This window comes from Theobroma cacao, chromosome 3 (assembly GCF_000208745.1).
Source record: "Theobroma cacao cultivar B97-61/B2 chromosome 3, Criollo_cocoa_genome_V2, whole genome shotgun sequence".
In the NCBI taxonomy this organism is placed as follows: domain Eukaryota; kingdom Viridiplantae; phylum Streptophyta; class Magnoliopsida; order Malvales; family Malvaceae; genus Theobroma; species Theobroma cacao.
The window spans coordinates 32,160,028-32,175,219 of NC_030852.1; the positions used below are offsets into that span (position 1 = coordinate 32,160,028).

General features: G+C 37.3%; 4 protein-coding genes across 5 annotated transcripts; all 4 read right to left on the reverse strand.

Annotated features, from left to right (window-relative positions):
* LOC18606176 (protein BUD31 homolog 2) lies at positions 420 to 2,154 on the reverse strand. The gene is made up of 4 exons (XM_007039639.2): positions 1,921 to 2,154; positions 1,590 to 1,691; positions 1,299 to 1,486; positions 420 to 830 (listed from the first exon to the last, which is right to left on the reverse strand). The coding sequence occupies exons 2-4, from the start codon at positions 1,681 to 1,683 to the stop codon at positions 675 to 677; spliced, it is 438 nt and encodes a 145-aa protein (XP_007039701.1). The 5' UTR covers positions 1,684 to 1,691; positions 1,921 to 2,154; the 3' UTR covers positions 420 to 674.
* On the reverse strand, positions 2,670 to 5,098 carry LOC18606177. 2 transcript variants are annotated; one of them, XM_018118085.1, is made up of 5 exons: positions 4,926 to 5,098; positions 4,583 to 4,729; positions 4,010 to 4,120; positions 3,195 to 3,314; positions 2,670 to 3,143 (listed from the first exon to the last, which is right to left on the reverse strand). In XM_018118085.1, exons 2-5 carry the CDS (start codon positions 4,697 to 4,699, stop codon positions 3,030 to 3,032), a joined length of 462 nt encoding a protein of 153 aa, XP_017973574.1. In that variant the 5' UTR covers positions 4,700 to 4,729; positions 4,926 to 5,098; the 3' UTR covers positions 2,670 to 3,029. The 2 variants fall into 2 exon arrangements, with proteins under 2 accessions (XP_017973574.1, XP_007039702.2); XM_007039640.2 differs by having other exon boundaries at positions 2,670 to 3,314; positions 4,926 to 5,095.
* Positions 6,738 to 8,787, reverse strand: LOC18606178 (bax inhibitor 1). Its single transcript, XM_007039641.2, has 6 exons — positions 8,564 to 8,787; positions 8,098 to 8,241; positions 7,910 to 8,001; positions 7,360 to 7,546; positions 7,111 to 7,266; positions 6,738 to 6,998 (listed from the first exon to the last, which is right to left on the reverse strand). Exons 1-6 carry the CDS (start codon positions 8,672 to 8,674, stop codon positions 6,945 to 6,947), a joined length of 744 nt encoding a protein of 247 aa, XP_007039703.1. The 5' UTR covers positions 8,675 to 8,787; the 3' UTR covers positions 6,738 to 6,944.
* Positions 9,826 to 14,989, reverse strand: LOC18606179. Its single transcript, XM_007039642.2, has 15 exons — positions 14,553 to 14,989; positions 14,384 to 14,460; positions 13,298 to 14,170; positions 13,074 to 13,140; positions 12,907 to 12,969; positions 12,725 to 12,788; positions 12,515 to 12,608; positions 12,358 to 12,441; positions 12,193 to 12,282; positions 12,046 to 12,073; positions 11,145 to 11,663; positions 10,994 to 11,055; positions 10,564 to 10,673; positions 10,394 to 10,481; positions 9,826 to 10,305 (listed from the first exon to the last, which is right to left on the reverse strand). Exons 1-15 carry the CDS (start codon positions 14,908 to 14,910, stop codon positions 10,018 to 10,020), a joined length of 2,865 nt encoding a protein of 954 aa, XP_007039704.2. The 5' UTR covers positions 14,911 to 14,989; the 3' UTR covers positions 9,826 to 10,017.

A 15,192-nucleotide genomic window follows, 5' to 3' on the forward strand; every position in this document is an offset into this window, starting at 1 on the left:
TTTCTCTACCCTTTTCTATCCTTCTTTATCTCTTTTCTTTCAAGCATTCCTTGTTGAGAGGGCACTAGGACACTTGTAGATAGAATGGACTTCATGAATCATATCAGGCCTACGCTCCCCTATAATGCTTTCGCTACTATACTACCAAGTGCTAATCCTATCCTACCTAAAATGGAAAGAAAAATCAGTACGAGAGCCTTATTAGGTTTGCCATGAACAAGTATTCTTGTTGCTCAAATGTTCCTGATGAATGCAACAATTATACCATCAGGACACCATAAGCTTTTTTTGTTTTCAATTCTAGCTCCGGCACCAAAACCAGGAGGCATATAGCCATTTGTTAAACACTCAGTTTGAACCACAAATCACACAGGTGACTAAAATGCTACAGTAAGTCCAAAATCAATTCTGATTGCTCGTTCAGCAAAGTTGCAAAGCACATTAGTTTGCCTCATAATGACAGAAGTATAAGTCAATTCAATGTCTTATCTATGGTTAACTGCCACAGCAAAAATATCTCAATCCAAGACATAACATTCGTAGCAAAAATTCAGGTTCAGAGGTACAGTAGCGCAAGGAAAATTTACAGAAATAGGTAATCAGGGGGCAGCAGCAACTACATTCTAAGCCCCCCTTGGTAACTAAGAAGGAGAGGCCAAAAGAACAAGGCAAATCTAGTCTCCGCTTGCACAGCCTTTACATCCACAATGGACACATTCAATAACCTTTTCTTCCCTCAAGTGTTTTGGCACACGGCAGACACAAGTTGTAGCAAAGTTGTGATCCCGTGGCTGCATGCATCTCAAGCAACACAAACGTTCATAACCCGGCTGCAACAGGTAAAACGAGAAACCATAAAGATCAGCTACTACAAGATTAAATTAAAACTTCAGAAAGAAAGAAAGAGAGAATATGTATATATGTACATATAGTAGATACATGAATGTATGTCCATTTATATGTCTATTTATATAGTATATACACACATGCACACCATATATGTTATAGAGAAGAAAATGGAGTCTGAGATTACGAACAAAACAATCATCAATTAATATGAAATAATTGAGAAAATGATCAAACATGACCTAACCGCGTTGCCTAATTATCTGTGACCTTGTCAGTTCCAGAAAGACAATAACATACTATTTTCCAACAATACTCTATACCCATTGTTTGTATTCCTTTTGATTGCTCAATAAAACAAATATGTTAATGATGCAAGTCTCACATAAGTCAAAAATCAGATTGGAAGGCACTTGATGATAATGAACTAAGAAACAGGAGCAGAGGCAAACCTTCTTCCACTTTGCAATAAGATTGCGGTCAGCATAGGCTTGGTCCAAGCAGAACTCATACAACTCCTTGGATATCTCCTTCCTCCGGTGGTAAAGGTCAAAAATATAGCGGCTCTTCTGGTGTGCAATTTTGAAAATAGGCCACAATGTCTCGCATTTTCTCTTACCGTCATGAGGATCATTCTCAGCTGTCCAAAGAGTTGATAATTAGTTCACCACATCAAGATGATAGTAAAAGATTCAACAATTAAGTAGAGAACATAAAAATACTTTGATGCATAAAAAACCCACCTTCTCTCATCTTTGCTTGTAGTTCACGAAGCGTAGGCTCAATCAATTCCCATCCTTCCGGATATTTTACACGGTTAGTCTTCACCTTCGGCATCGTTGGACCTGTCACCAATGCCCAATGACAAATTACTACCATATATTTTTCCTAGCAATTTTTCATCATGCCACAAAACCTAAATCAAAATTATGTAAAAAGAGGTATCTTGCCCACAATTTAAAAATCACAGCCTATTACCTACTTCTTTAGCTCCTACGAACCGGAAATAAAGATGAAAAAGCTTGTTTTTTCTCTTAATTAGAAACAAAATAGGAGAGGAACAACTCACTGCACCTGAAAAGTACGGAGCTTGAGGGTGAGAGAAAGAGGAATTAGGCGAAGGGAATAGTCGTCAATCAACGAGAGAAGTCGATCTGGGTCGTTTGCGTCACGAATTGGGATTTCAAACAGAACTATGTCGGTTTACGCGGCGGCCTGCTGATGGCACCCTTGTGCTTTTGATTTTGCGGTGTTTGGATCTACAACCTACGGGCTTCAAGTGGAGAGAGTGAGAGAGGGAATCTATAAATACCCCCACACGCGCAGCAATTGGAGAGGAAGAGTCCACGTTGGCCATTGAGTAGAATATTTATAAAAAATAAACTTGGGAAACGACAGCGTTTAATAGCTAAATTTCTTGAACTTACCTAAAACTGTTTTTTCTTGTCTACAAATGACATCATATCTAAATTTTTTTTTAAATTTTTTAAAAATTTAAATAAATTTTTATTTTTTATTATCTTCAATTAAAATTTTATATTTTTATTTTGAATCAAATAAATCTTAATATTTTTATTTTAAACTAAATAAACTCTTATAACTAATAATTAATTTATTTAAAATATCACTTATTATTTTATATCACACACATAATGGCATATTATAACAAATAATGACATAATATGTTAAAATGACATGATATATCCTTTTTTTAAATTCACCAATTTGCATACCATACAATGCAAAACAAACCCTAAATCTCTGCATATTGGGAATGAAACAGCAAGCACAAAAATCCCAGTGCAAAAATAAAGCCAGCTGTCAAGCAGATAAATCCCTAAATTCAGGAATCAATAGATTATATAAGATATAGACTGTTGTGTCCAAATCCAAATATTCAACAATTAAGCTCATCCCCATGAAAGCACACTCATTTGCAACATAATATGTGGAGTATGGGCAATGGAAACTATCCATCCTACATAACCATTAGTACAATTGAGCAACAATAACAACTCTTGGTTGTATACATGACTAACTAAATTTGACAAAATTCAAGCCTTTAGTTGTTTCAACTTTTCTTGCTAAAAGCCTCAATTATTCAGACTTATCTCTCAATACGCGCATACTAACAAAAAAGTGGAGAAACAAAAAATATGCACTCATGGAATCGGTTTTGACAATTATCTCATTTGAGCATGCTGACTGCTGCTGGAGGTAGCATCCTGGTTACTTTTGTTTGTGTCTGGTTGATGCGTGTTTGCTATTTTCTCAGCTTCAGCTTTCTCAAGCAAGGCCTGTTGTTGCGTATTTGCTATTTTCTCAGCTTCAGCTTTCTCAAGCAAGGCCTGTTGTTGCATTGCTGCCACCATCTCTTTCATTGTCTTCTCTTCTCCTTCAAGCTGCATTTTCATTAGCATCTCAGCTTCCTTGTCTATTGGTTTGAAGTACTCTTCAATGGCAGCTTCCTGAACGTGAACAACGATCTTGTTAAGAATAAAAAGGAAAATCATTCTGAACTAGGAGACATTTAAGGAACGGAAAAATGCCTGAGAGTTCAGAAACTAACAGTGGAGTGATTCCCATCATGACATGTGCCACAGTGAAAAAGGAAAGATGATTGCAAATGCGCATGGCAATATTTAGACAAAGTGACCATTAAATTAGTTATGGGAGGTTTAAATATTTTGAGTTGATCAAAGTCTGAAAGTAGGGATCGGGACCTTACAAAGATGGGCCTATAACCAAGCAAGGAATTTGTCAAGTACTACACATAATCTAATAACTTCATTTTTTTCCTGAATTTCAACTTTGATAAAATCAATCTTCATAGGTCCAACATACAAGATAATTTGTCTCATTGATCTTCAAAACTTCCTATAAGATTGATGATGCATATTCAAGAAGAAAAAGTATCTCTAAGCAAAAGCAGCATAAGCCTTATGGCATGAACATATTTCTTTACAACTTGAGCAAATGACAAATCACACAAGTCAAAAGTTCTTTGGTTCATTTTGCCCACTGATGAATAGAGGTTGTAAGTGGCAATGCCGAATATATACATGTGTATCCAAAATCAACACTATTCAAATTTTAAGATGCAAAAACTGTATTTTTGCACTGCCTTTGGCGATTATCATCTCCAATTGCAAGTGAAACTTACTGTTTCTTCAAGCTTTCTATTTAGAGTTTGCATCTCGTCAACCATACGGCGAACCTCTGCCAATATAGCTTGCTCAGGGATCTTTCTTATGTCCGCTTTCCTTTCTTGTGCCTGCAAAGATAAAAGAGAGAGAAAGAGAGCTAACATAAGAATTTCGGACAGGAAATTCAATACACACAAAGAGCAATCAAAGTCTACCTTAAGCATCAAAATCAAGATAATAAAACACATACATACATTAACTCTCCCAAGTACACATGCATACAAGAATATACCCTTTTCAACTACAAACTCAGTGCAGTCACCTCATTGCAGAAATAAAACTTCTTCTTTAGTTACATTTTAAGGAAATGCATCATTACATAGTCAAAACTTTGTGATGTCAGACCCACAAGTGAATAAGAGCAGCTGCAAATAACAGATGTTTCTAGAAGAGCGAAGCAATTCCCATGTTCAAATTAAGGCTACCAATACCATGAAATAGCCTTAGCTCCACAAATTTATAAAAATTTGGGGAAAGAAAGAAGCAAAAGTAAAAGAGTAATATGAGGATGAGTAAAGAAAGTGAAAAACCTGTAGCAGACGTCTCTCGAGCTGCAATCTATAGTTTCGAATTCTACGCTCTTCATACCCGGAGAGAACCCTTACGTAGAACAATGCTTTTCTCCCAAATTCTCTTAATTTATCCATTCTGCTTCACCTTTTAGCATCCACTTTTTCCTAAACCCAAAAAAAGAAAAAAGAACTTACATTTCAATCGCATAATGACAAACTAGTTTCAGTACTCCCAAATTAATGGAGAATTTGTTGCAACAATCATCAAATTCACTGTTTTAAAACCCAAGAATTAAAAAAAAAAAACCCAGAACTAAGAAGTAAAAATCGAAAAGAGGGTGGTGGGGAGGAAGGAACTAACCTGGAAGGCGCCAATTCCAACGAGCCTGGCTGGAGACCGGCGGCGAAGCAGGTCTAGGAGGGAAGAGAGGTTGAATCCGATGGCGAAAAATGGTTGTAACGATGTGTATGGCGGTGGGCGGATCGAGACCAAGAACAGCCCGAATTGTATTTCAACTCTTTCTTGCTTTTTTTTTTTTCCCAATTGCAATGCTTCCAAAATGGGCTTATCTTGGGCTTGGGTATTCAGTCACCTGCAGGCTGCAAATCATCATCGTTACACAGTAATGAAAGAATTAGCAATTTTAGATTTGGGTTGGGCCTTTTTTGTTGCTCTTTTATTTACAAAGAAAAGAATGTGTACAGGTGGCTTAGCATAAGTCTTTTGGCAGTAGACCATAATAAATTGCCATGAAAGACTGCAGCAATGAGAAGATTAGTGACCTGACGGATACAAGGAGTTGATGTCGGAGTCAGCAAAAAGTGCATGGAACACTCAGAATTATGAAAGAGAAAATCACCATGCTCAGCCTCGGTTTGCCTCAGCAATCTTCGAGATCATCTTCTATCTGCTTTTCGCACTGCCTAATACCGATTGTTGGCCAACTTGAGAAGGTTGGAAATGAACCTGAAAGGACGAGAAAGAATGAACATGGTCCATCTAAGGGTACAAATGCATGCACAAAGGTCAGGACGACCCAGCAGTCTCACTCGAAGGACATGATTGTGAAGAAAAAGGAATTCTAGATGAGACCAGCCTTGTAAACGAGGCTTTTGATTGTAGAGATGCAAAAGAGCTTTTAAATGACCCTTCTGAATTCACATGCTATCCTTTACGAGAATGGGGATCCAGGCGGCAATCAAAACATTGTGAGAAAACTGCAGAAAAGGTGTGAAAGAGACGAATCTAAAAATGATAGTTACTGTGTGGTCGCAAAGGTGGAAGCCAGAAAGAAAACAACAAGAATACGAAGAGGCTCTCCAGGAAGGAATGAAGGGATCCCTGGGAAAGAGTGAGTCTTCCTGTCGTCGATATCATATGTAAGGATAGAGATGATCCAACTAACATGAGACTTTAGATAAATATCCTCTCTACTCCCTCCTCAGTCGTACTGCATGTTGCAGAATATGAATTAACTATTATGGGTAAAATTGATTCTGGTTTTACCATTAGAATGCAAATAGAAGAGGCCATTAATGCTGATATATAACGCGGGTAGAACTCAATTTTTGAGTCGATTACTCGTTACCATGCATACATACATACTATTTTCCTTTGATTTCTACTTAGAATTTGTTGAGCTCCATGGAGTGCATCCTTAATTTGCCAAAGGGATAAAGAAATTGTTTAACATCGCTTTGTTTTAGACACGACTTTAATAGTCCAACAACTAGAAATTAGAAGGGAAAATCTGTTTCACGCAACTTTTAAGTTCCAGATTGAAAAACCCAACACTGCACGTCGTAAGCAAGGCAAGAAGGCTAGTCATACTCAGCTGTCGATGGACTCTGCAACAACGAGTTATCCGCAGAAACTGGAGAAATAGAAGAACCCTTTAGAGCCACGATAGATACCCTGCGACGAGGTCTGAGCTGAAATTGGGGTCACAATGAGCCGCATGAACCAGGAAAGTTGTCACTGACCATCGGTGGAGACACACATAAAGGGTAAAACGGGGGGAGGGTGTTTCGGGAAAATTTGGAAGCAGGGATCGCTGTCTTATACAGGCTTGCACCAAATTAATTATTCAAATAAAATTTACCAGATCAAGCAGTTTGAATATCACGTTTAATTTCTAGCATATGTAGTGAGGGAAATGAATGAATTGCAACCTTGAGAAAATGCAAATATTAACATGTCATTCTGTGAAAATCGTTTCCAAACAAAAGCAATCAGCAGAAACAGAAACAGTATGGCCAATTTTTTCCACATCACATTAGCATGATACTTTAGTACAAAACGCAAAGAAAACTACTTGTATCCAACTGACTTCATCTTTGCAAGACAGTAAGCAACCTTTCCCAGCTACTGTTTAAAGATTTAGTCACTCCGTCTCTTCTTCTTCTTCTCACTCTTCTCAGCTGAATTTTTCAACTGTAACACAAGTAAGTTTGATGTTAGTACAAATATAGTCAGGTAATGTAAACCAAGTCAGTTATTATAAAAATTAAAATAAAGCTTTATCATGTATTCTAGTTTGACTCACCATGATTATCAGAATGCGGACAAATACAGCAACAAAATCAGTGAAAAGGGTCAGGGCATGCTTTACATAGTCCAGGTCACCCAAGTGTGCCTTCTCAATTATGTCCTGTGTGTCCACAACCATGTAGCCCACAAACACCAAAAGCCCAAAGTATATCTGGGAAAACAAAGATAAAGAGGAGTGTCAGTCCCTAATATCATTTCAAGAACTACCAGAACAGAAAAAGTTCCAAATTAACAATTCACTCACCTCAATCATAAAGAAGGCTGTGGAACCACCAAAGATAGAGGCAGCAAAATGCAACCAGAGAAGTATAGACACACCAGATGAAAGCAAGCCACCAAGGTAAAGGTACTCTCTGCGCCTTGCTAACATAGCGGCTCCTGAAAAACATGCAAAGGCCAGAGCTGTTCCCACAAATGCAGCTATCAAAACACTGTCATAATGGAGAAAAGCATCATTAGTTCAAGTCATTCTTTTGCCTTTTTTGTTGATCAAGTGGAAAGGAAGAACACACATACAAAGTCACACACCCAAATGAGATTCAAAGGTCTAGATAATGGTCAAAGCTAATAGCAATTAAGCATAACCATCCACCACAAAGAGAAGGCCCATAACCTTTGACAGAGTTGAGGGATTTGCAATTGTCTTTTTTCAATTAGGTAAGCATAATATCACCCTCAAAAGGTGACAAAAAATAAATATAATTCTCAACTTAGATTCAAAATTTAAGTTCACCACATTTAATATGTGATTAGTAATACACAAATTACCCATTTAATAGTTATTGGACGAATACCTTGGGTCAATCTGAATGGCCAAGTCAATCAGAGGACCAATCGAAGCCCCTTCAAACACTGCCGATGTCATCAGAAGAGAAACCCTCTTTTGCTGCATAATTTACAATAACAAACAAAAAAAAATGAGTTCTAAAAATGCAAAAAAAAAAAAAACCATTCGTTATGACAAATCAAGAAAGGCTACTACCTCTTGATAAGGAGGGCTAGAGAGAAGCCAAATAATGGTTCCAAAGCCTGCAAATGTTGTGAGATAACCCCCTATGTTCCAAAGGAGATGAAGATAAGCCCCAACAGCGGACGCAATCAGCGCACAACATAGGGTCAGATAAACCTGCAAATTAAAACCGCTATATTCAGATAATCAAGAAAGCAAAATATGGATCACAGAATAGTTAAATAGATAAATTTGTCCTAAAATCAAAGATAAAATCATAATAAGCATTAGAATCGCATAAAGATGAGAACTGTAAGTCTCCTAACCGAAGAAAGAGTTCAATCCAAGAGATTAGCCAAAAAACTGTGCAAAACCCTAAGTAAAAAATTAGGGGTAAATTTTTTAAAAAAAAAGACAATTCGCAACAATATAAGTACATCAAAATTTAAAAAATTAAGGAAATTTTCCTTCATAAAATCGTAATTTGAGGGAAAATTACCCGTTTGAGATGAGTTTGAACGACAGGAGAGATCTGACGGAAATTCTTGAGAGTATCGTAACTCCAGTTGCTTCTCGATCGAGGATCGAAGAACGAAGAGAACGCGTCCATTGTTTGTCGAACGAGAAAACGAGAGAAATCGGAAGAAAATTCACAGATACAACGAAAGAAAAGTCTGTCGAATTGGATTTTGTTTATTTTGATTACGATATGGATCGTGGTATTTATCGGGCCTGAATAAGAGAGTTTCTTGGAAATTTCTAGATAGGTAAGTTACGAAAAAGCCCTTCCTTTTCTTTTTTAATTTACAAATGTCTGCCAACTACTTGAACGAGTTTATTTGGTTGAAGAAGAATCGTATTTAGTCTTAGGACTAATTACTAGAAAATTTCTCTCCTTAAACAAAGGTTTGAAGGGAAATTAAGATAAGAAAGAGTTTTAATTATGGCAAATATTGAAATTATCCGATACTTGAGGGACAATTGGGGAAATGGAACAAGACGCAAATGCTCTGGAAAACTCGCGGTGTTCAGAGGTTGACCAACAGCTTCCTAATGACAAGCAAAGAACCAAAAAAGTGTTCATTGCGAACATCGCTTCGCCACGAAGCAAGAAAACTTCCGCTGCTGCTGCGTCACGTGAGCCAATAGAATATTGCCATGTCACTTACAACCCAATAATCCCCCACTTCGTTAATTCAGTAATTAAAACCATAATTAAAGTGTTTAACTAATTTTTCTTTTTTTTTTAATTACAGCGAAAATGAGTTCAAATGTTATCCTTTTAAAATTTATTTAGAGAGAAATATTGAGTGGATTTGATCAGTTTGATTTTAAACATTTAAAAATTAAAGTAATTAATTTTTTAAAAAATAAATATTTAAATCAATTTGATATAAATTTTGAATATAAATATTAATCAAATAAATCATCTGTTAAAATAAAAACTTAAATAGAAACTCAATAAATTATTGAATTCAATTTAAATAACATGCTCGTCCCAAAATTTATCATTCCAAAAACGAGAATCATTCGTCAAAACTGGCCAGCTGATATGGAATGACTGAAACTTTGGGCGAAGTAAATTACTTGAGAACTTAATTCCTTGCGTACCAGAAAGTTCTCATTTGACCCAAGGAATTAGTTAAAGCATATTAAGGAGTTTTCTCTCTCAAGCTATGACCTCTCTCGTAAAACATAGACCTTTCACTGTGATCTTTTTCTTTCGGTATGCCTCTCGACCAACTTGTCAAGGATGAACCATATATAACTACTATTAGATTTGCATTTTTCTATTTCAGGTAATGGATACAGTTACAAAAAATTTGAACCTGTAATGTTTGAGGAAATTTTACAGGGGTGGAAGATTTGATTACATTTACAGAATTAAGAACTGCAGAAAATGATTCCAGCCGGCCTTATACCTTTAAAAATGGAGTATACTATCACAGTTGATCAAGCTTTTTCGAGAGAAACCTTAATGGATTTGTTAGTCCCAGATTCCAAGCTGAGTCCCTGCCTGATTGCCCTATGCTTTCTCAGGGTTTCATGTATTGAAGCGAAGAATTCATGCTTCAGAGCATCCTCTGCTGTAATCCTTAATCTTGGGTTCACTGTTAAGCATTTGTCCACAAGATCGTAAAGTGAACTTGGTATCTCCTGGAGGAAGTCTCGTCTCTTTGTATTCATTTGGCACCATTCCCGTAGGTTCACAGATGCCAATGACTGCTTACCATAGAGGTCCTACAAGAAAATCATACTCTTCAATACAAGACATCACTACTTACTTTTTGAATAGATTATAGTTACAGATCATTCATTATATTTATACCTCAGGGAATGAGGGTTCGCGATTATGTAACTTGGCAACTTCCCAAAGATCTTCACTGCCTCTCAGCTTTGCAATATCCTTTATGTTCCTGAAAGTGCCAATGATGTTGGAAACATGAGGCATAAAGCAGAACTGGATCAAGCAATTAGGATTAAAGAAAGAATTCTTACTGTTCAGGATCACCAAAAAAGGGTGATTTCCCTATCATTAGGTAGAGTAGAGTGACCCCAGCAGACCAGATATCAATCTTTGGACTTTGATGTTGAGATCTGAATAAGACCTGCACAAACCACTCAACTTGAGGCTCCATTCATCGGAAAAACAATATCAATTATTGAGGGAGCATCAATCAGGGTCTGAAGTAGCAAAAGTTCAGTTTGCCATATCTTTCAGTTCTTTTAATAACAGAAATCATTTTTTCTTACTTTGGTCAAATGGCCAAAATTTGGCATTTGCTATTAACATTTTTCTTTTGGACAAGTTTTTCGCTTTATGAATTCAACCTCTAAGACCACCAGCAGGAAACTCAATGATATCTAGCCCCATAGGTTTTTTTCTGGGATTAAATTAAAACCTAAACTGAAGTTTAATATTCATTACCTCCGGAGCTCGGAAGCCTTTTGTCCCAGCACAAGGACCGTCTCTCTTATGCTTCCCATCCCCTGCAAGTGAATAAGTTTTAATGAATTTACTAAGGAAAATTGTTCTTGGAAACCAAAATTGCAAAAACTCTTGCAGGAAAAGTACTTACCTTTGTTCTTGGCTAAGCCAGCTCCAGCAATAGCAAAGCTATTTGAGTTCAAAGGCATTGGAGTAAGATGAAGAACCTGTCTATCCATTTTTCCTGGAGAAGCAGCAACTCGCTTTCTCATGGGAGCAGGAACATGTGACACTCCATGGTTTGGACTCTGCATTGCTTCATGCAACAGGCTGATGAGCTCCTTCCTACCTTGGCATGGCAAAGGTTCTCTGAGCCTTTCTGCTGAAGGAGTCCTTGCACTTAAATCCTTTGCTGAGGTGATGCCCGAGCCATCTGCACCCTGACTATTGATTTTATTCCAACTACTCAAGTCATTACGAGCCTTTCTTTGTCCTGCTGTCTTCTTCATGTTCTTAGGCTCTAAAGTTAACCTGGAGTCTTTTGTTGCCTCTATATTGATTCCCTCCAATAATTTAGTACTTAAAATCTTGCTGCTATTTGCAGGATGAATGGCTTTGGTAGGAACAATATTACGATTAAAACTTACATCATATCCCAACTTTGATTTGTCTGTGAAATGTATAACAATGCCACATCAATTATAAATTAATAATCAGGAGGTAGTAAGAGCAGGAAACTTTGAAGGCAAAAAATTACTATTGAAAGGAAAGGAAGACTATTTAACTGGAATGGAACAAACAACAAACTAAGCATTTGACTACAATGTAGGGTCAGCTCTATGGATGATAAGGAGGGCTGTAGTAGATAGTTAACAGCCAGAGTAAAACTTTCTTGAATCTTTATTAGAGGAAGTATTAGACAGGAGAACAAAAACATTTAGGTGATCCTCTTCATTGCCTAAAGTACAACAAAAACAACACTGGGGATTTCTTTTTTTTTTTTGAAAGCAGTACCAGGATACCTAATTACAAGCTCCAGAAAAGGAACTTACCCATACTCCTGTACTTTTGATGCAGATCCTGTCAAAACAAGAGAAAGAACAAAACTATAAATCATTAGATTAGAGAATGAAAATATTGGAAAAGGAAACCATAATGTCCAATTGTAGAATGATGCAAGGAGACCTTGCACTGCTTACCATGGCAAGATTGAAGTCAATAAGATAACCTTTGTTGGTCTTACGAGAGAAAAGAAAGTTTCCTGGCTTAACATCTCTATGAACTACTCCCTGCAGATGTATAAAGATTTATTAAGAACATGTAATTTGGTAGAACAGCTGCATCAAATCTAGAAAATGACGTACCTGTTTATGAAGATTTGTAAGAGCTTTGAACAAGCAATAAGCATACCACTGTAACTGAAAAACATCAATTTCTTTTTTCAAGACCTGCACAATGAAACAAAGTCACAATCAAGCAGAAGAACAAGCAAAATATAAATGTTAAACTTCTAATAATTACCTCCGGCCTATCGTGCTCAACATACTCTAGAACAAAGCAATCAGAATTTGCACTCTTAAAGCATCCTTCATATCTTATTACAAAGTTTCTACCCCTGAAATTGGAGAAAAAAGGAACGATTGAGGGGAGGAAAAAGAAGAGCTTAATAACAACTTTAAAAAAGAAAGGAAATTTTCTTTACATGAAACAAACTTTTTCTGAAATGCTTACCCAAAACGCTCCAGCATTTTCAGCTCATTGTAAACATAGTGCTTATGAGCATTGGCGTGAGGACCTGCAATGAAATACATAAGCAATATGGCATCAAGGGAATGCACCAGAAATTTAATACAATACAGGTCTCCTTGCAGCACAGCTATGCAACAGCATGTTATATAAAATTTGCCTCTTACATTTAATGGCAACTAATGTTCCATCATTCTTCCTTCGTGCCCTGTATACTGTGCCATAACCACCTGCCAATTAGAGTTTTCACCTTAGCCAATCTATAAATGGTCATAGTCATAAACAGATCAGTAGTGAAGTACAAGCAAAGAAGAAATAATTAACACTACGGTACCTGAACCTTCTTCCTCTTCTACAATATAAGATTCAAAGTCTGGCAGTACTTTTGGCTTTGACTGGTCCTGAAGCAAGCATACATAGTTTTTAAGTTATAGTTCAAATAACACAAAAGCCAAATTCAGGCAGATTGAATACATTCCCACTTTTAAACAAAAAAAAAAAATAGAGCACCCTACTTCCTACATGAGACAGCAAAACTACAAAATGAAATAAACTTACCTGAGAAGAAATAGAGGTAGAGTTTCCCCTTCTTTCTTTAACATATATGTCCCTATGGTTCTGATTTGATTTCTGTGCAGCACGAACTGATAGATGATCTCTTTCACCATGCAGCTTCCTTTTGTAAGTATGAACAACCTTGGTATGCCCCAAAGACCTGCCGGGGGTTTGCATTACTGGAGCCACCATATACCTCTGATTAGTCTTTGCCTTCACAGAAGGCTCTGCCAGCTGCTCCTTGGAAACAGAAATTTTGGCAACAGAATGTATAACACTGGCACCTGCTGGTACAATGAGATGTTCCCCAGCTAGAGATGGCATCCTATGATAGCAGTTATCCTTATCAAGGCTTTCCAAATCCCTTTCAGGTGGTACCTCATTAAGGTCAATGTTAAATGAAGGGGAAAGATCTAGTGCTCCTTGGCTTTGACTAACCAAATCAAGTTTCTCTTCTTTCTTACTGTCCTCAGGAATCACTTCATTGTCTGCAATTCTAAAATTTGTTGTGGTACAATCCACATTAAATTTTCCACCCACCACTACTGATATATTGCTCTGTTTATCACATTCTGTAGAATATACAGGAGGGATTTTAACTGCTTTAACTTCTAGCTCATGATCTGGTTTTGCAGTTGGAACTGTTGATTCTGGTTCAGGTTCACTAGCTGCTAATTCTATGCTGACATTTCTCTGCATGAAGTCTTCCACACTCACTTCACTTTCCACATTTTCAATACCCTCCACTTTACAACTTAATTGTCTAGCACTAGTTTCAGCTAGAAAGTAGGGGTTGACCACAATATTATTTACCAAGAACAACGGATTACTCAATTCTACAATTCTGTTGATATCATCAATTAGATGGTCATGTACCTGAAATTTTTTGATTAATAAGTTTTTGGATACTATAACTTTGAAAAGGACAATTAATGAAAACAGATTTGCTTGATGGCATTTCCAAGATCTACACTCATCATCATCATTACACACTAAAAATACAGGCAAATTGAGCTACCAAATGTACTAACTAGCAATTCCATGGAGTTTCCCTACAGATCTATTGTGTATAATTAGCTCAACATATACCTTAGTACAATAACCTCGAATTCTTTTCAACGACAGAGCCAACTCTCTCTCCTCCTTATCCTCTGCATAATCCACCGCTGAAAAATCACTCAAAAGTCAAACAAAAACATAAACACGCAATTACACCAAAAAAGGAAAAAGCAAAAAGCATGTTTCTTCTTGGAATTACCGTCTCGCTTCCTCTTGCCAAGCCATATCTTCTGGAAACCACCAAATCGAATCGGCGACGACGTAAAAGCTTCAGCTACGGTGAAATTTCGGCCTAAGTAAGAGGCGAAAAAAGAAAGGCCTGTTGAAGAGATAGCGACGAAATACTTGTTTGAGAGAGTGATGGGAGAGTTTGAAATGGAACAGAGGGAAGAAATGAGAGCAGGGCTGGCCGGGAACAAAGTGCATTGGGAAGCGAGTTCCCATAGAGGGGTGGGCTTGCCGATGAAGACTAGAAGAGAAAAAATGTGCCAGGCCTTTTGCGACTCGCTGGCCGGGAGGATTAGTGACTCGGTGAGCTGTTCCGAGTCACTTTTCATGACGAATATGGATGGGAGAGAAGCTGGGGGGAAGGACAGAGAGATGTTAGGGTTTGAAAATGAAGGAATTTTTACAGAAAAGTTTGGGACGGTACTGAGATAGGCGGGAATCAGGCACGTGATGGGGATTTTAAGATTTCAGTACGTGCGAGCTTTCCCGCCAATGTGCTCATCTGATCCTGAACCTGTGTGAGGTTGAATTTACACCTTTGTCCCCTCCCCAAGTATTTATTTTTTTTCCCCTTCGTTGAACGATGGACAATGTGAAATGATTTATTTAAA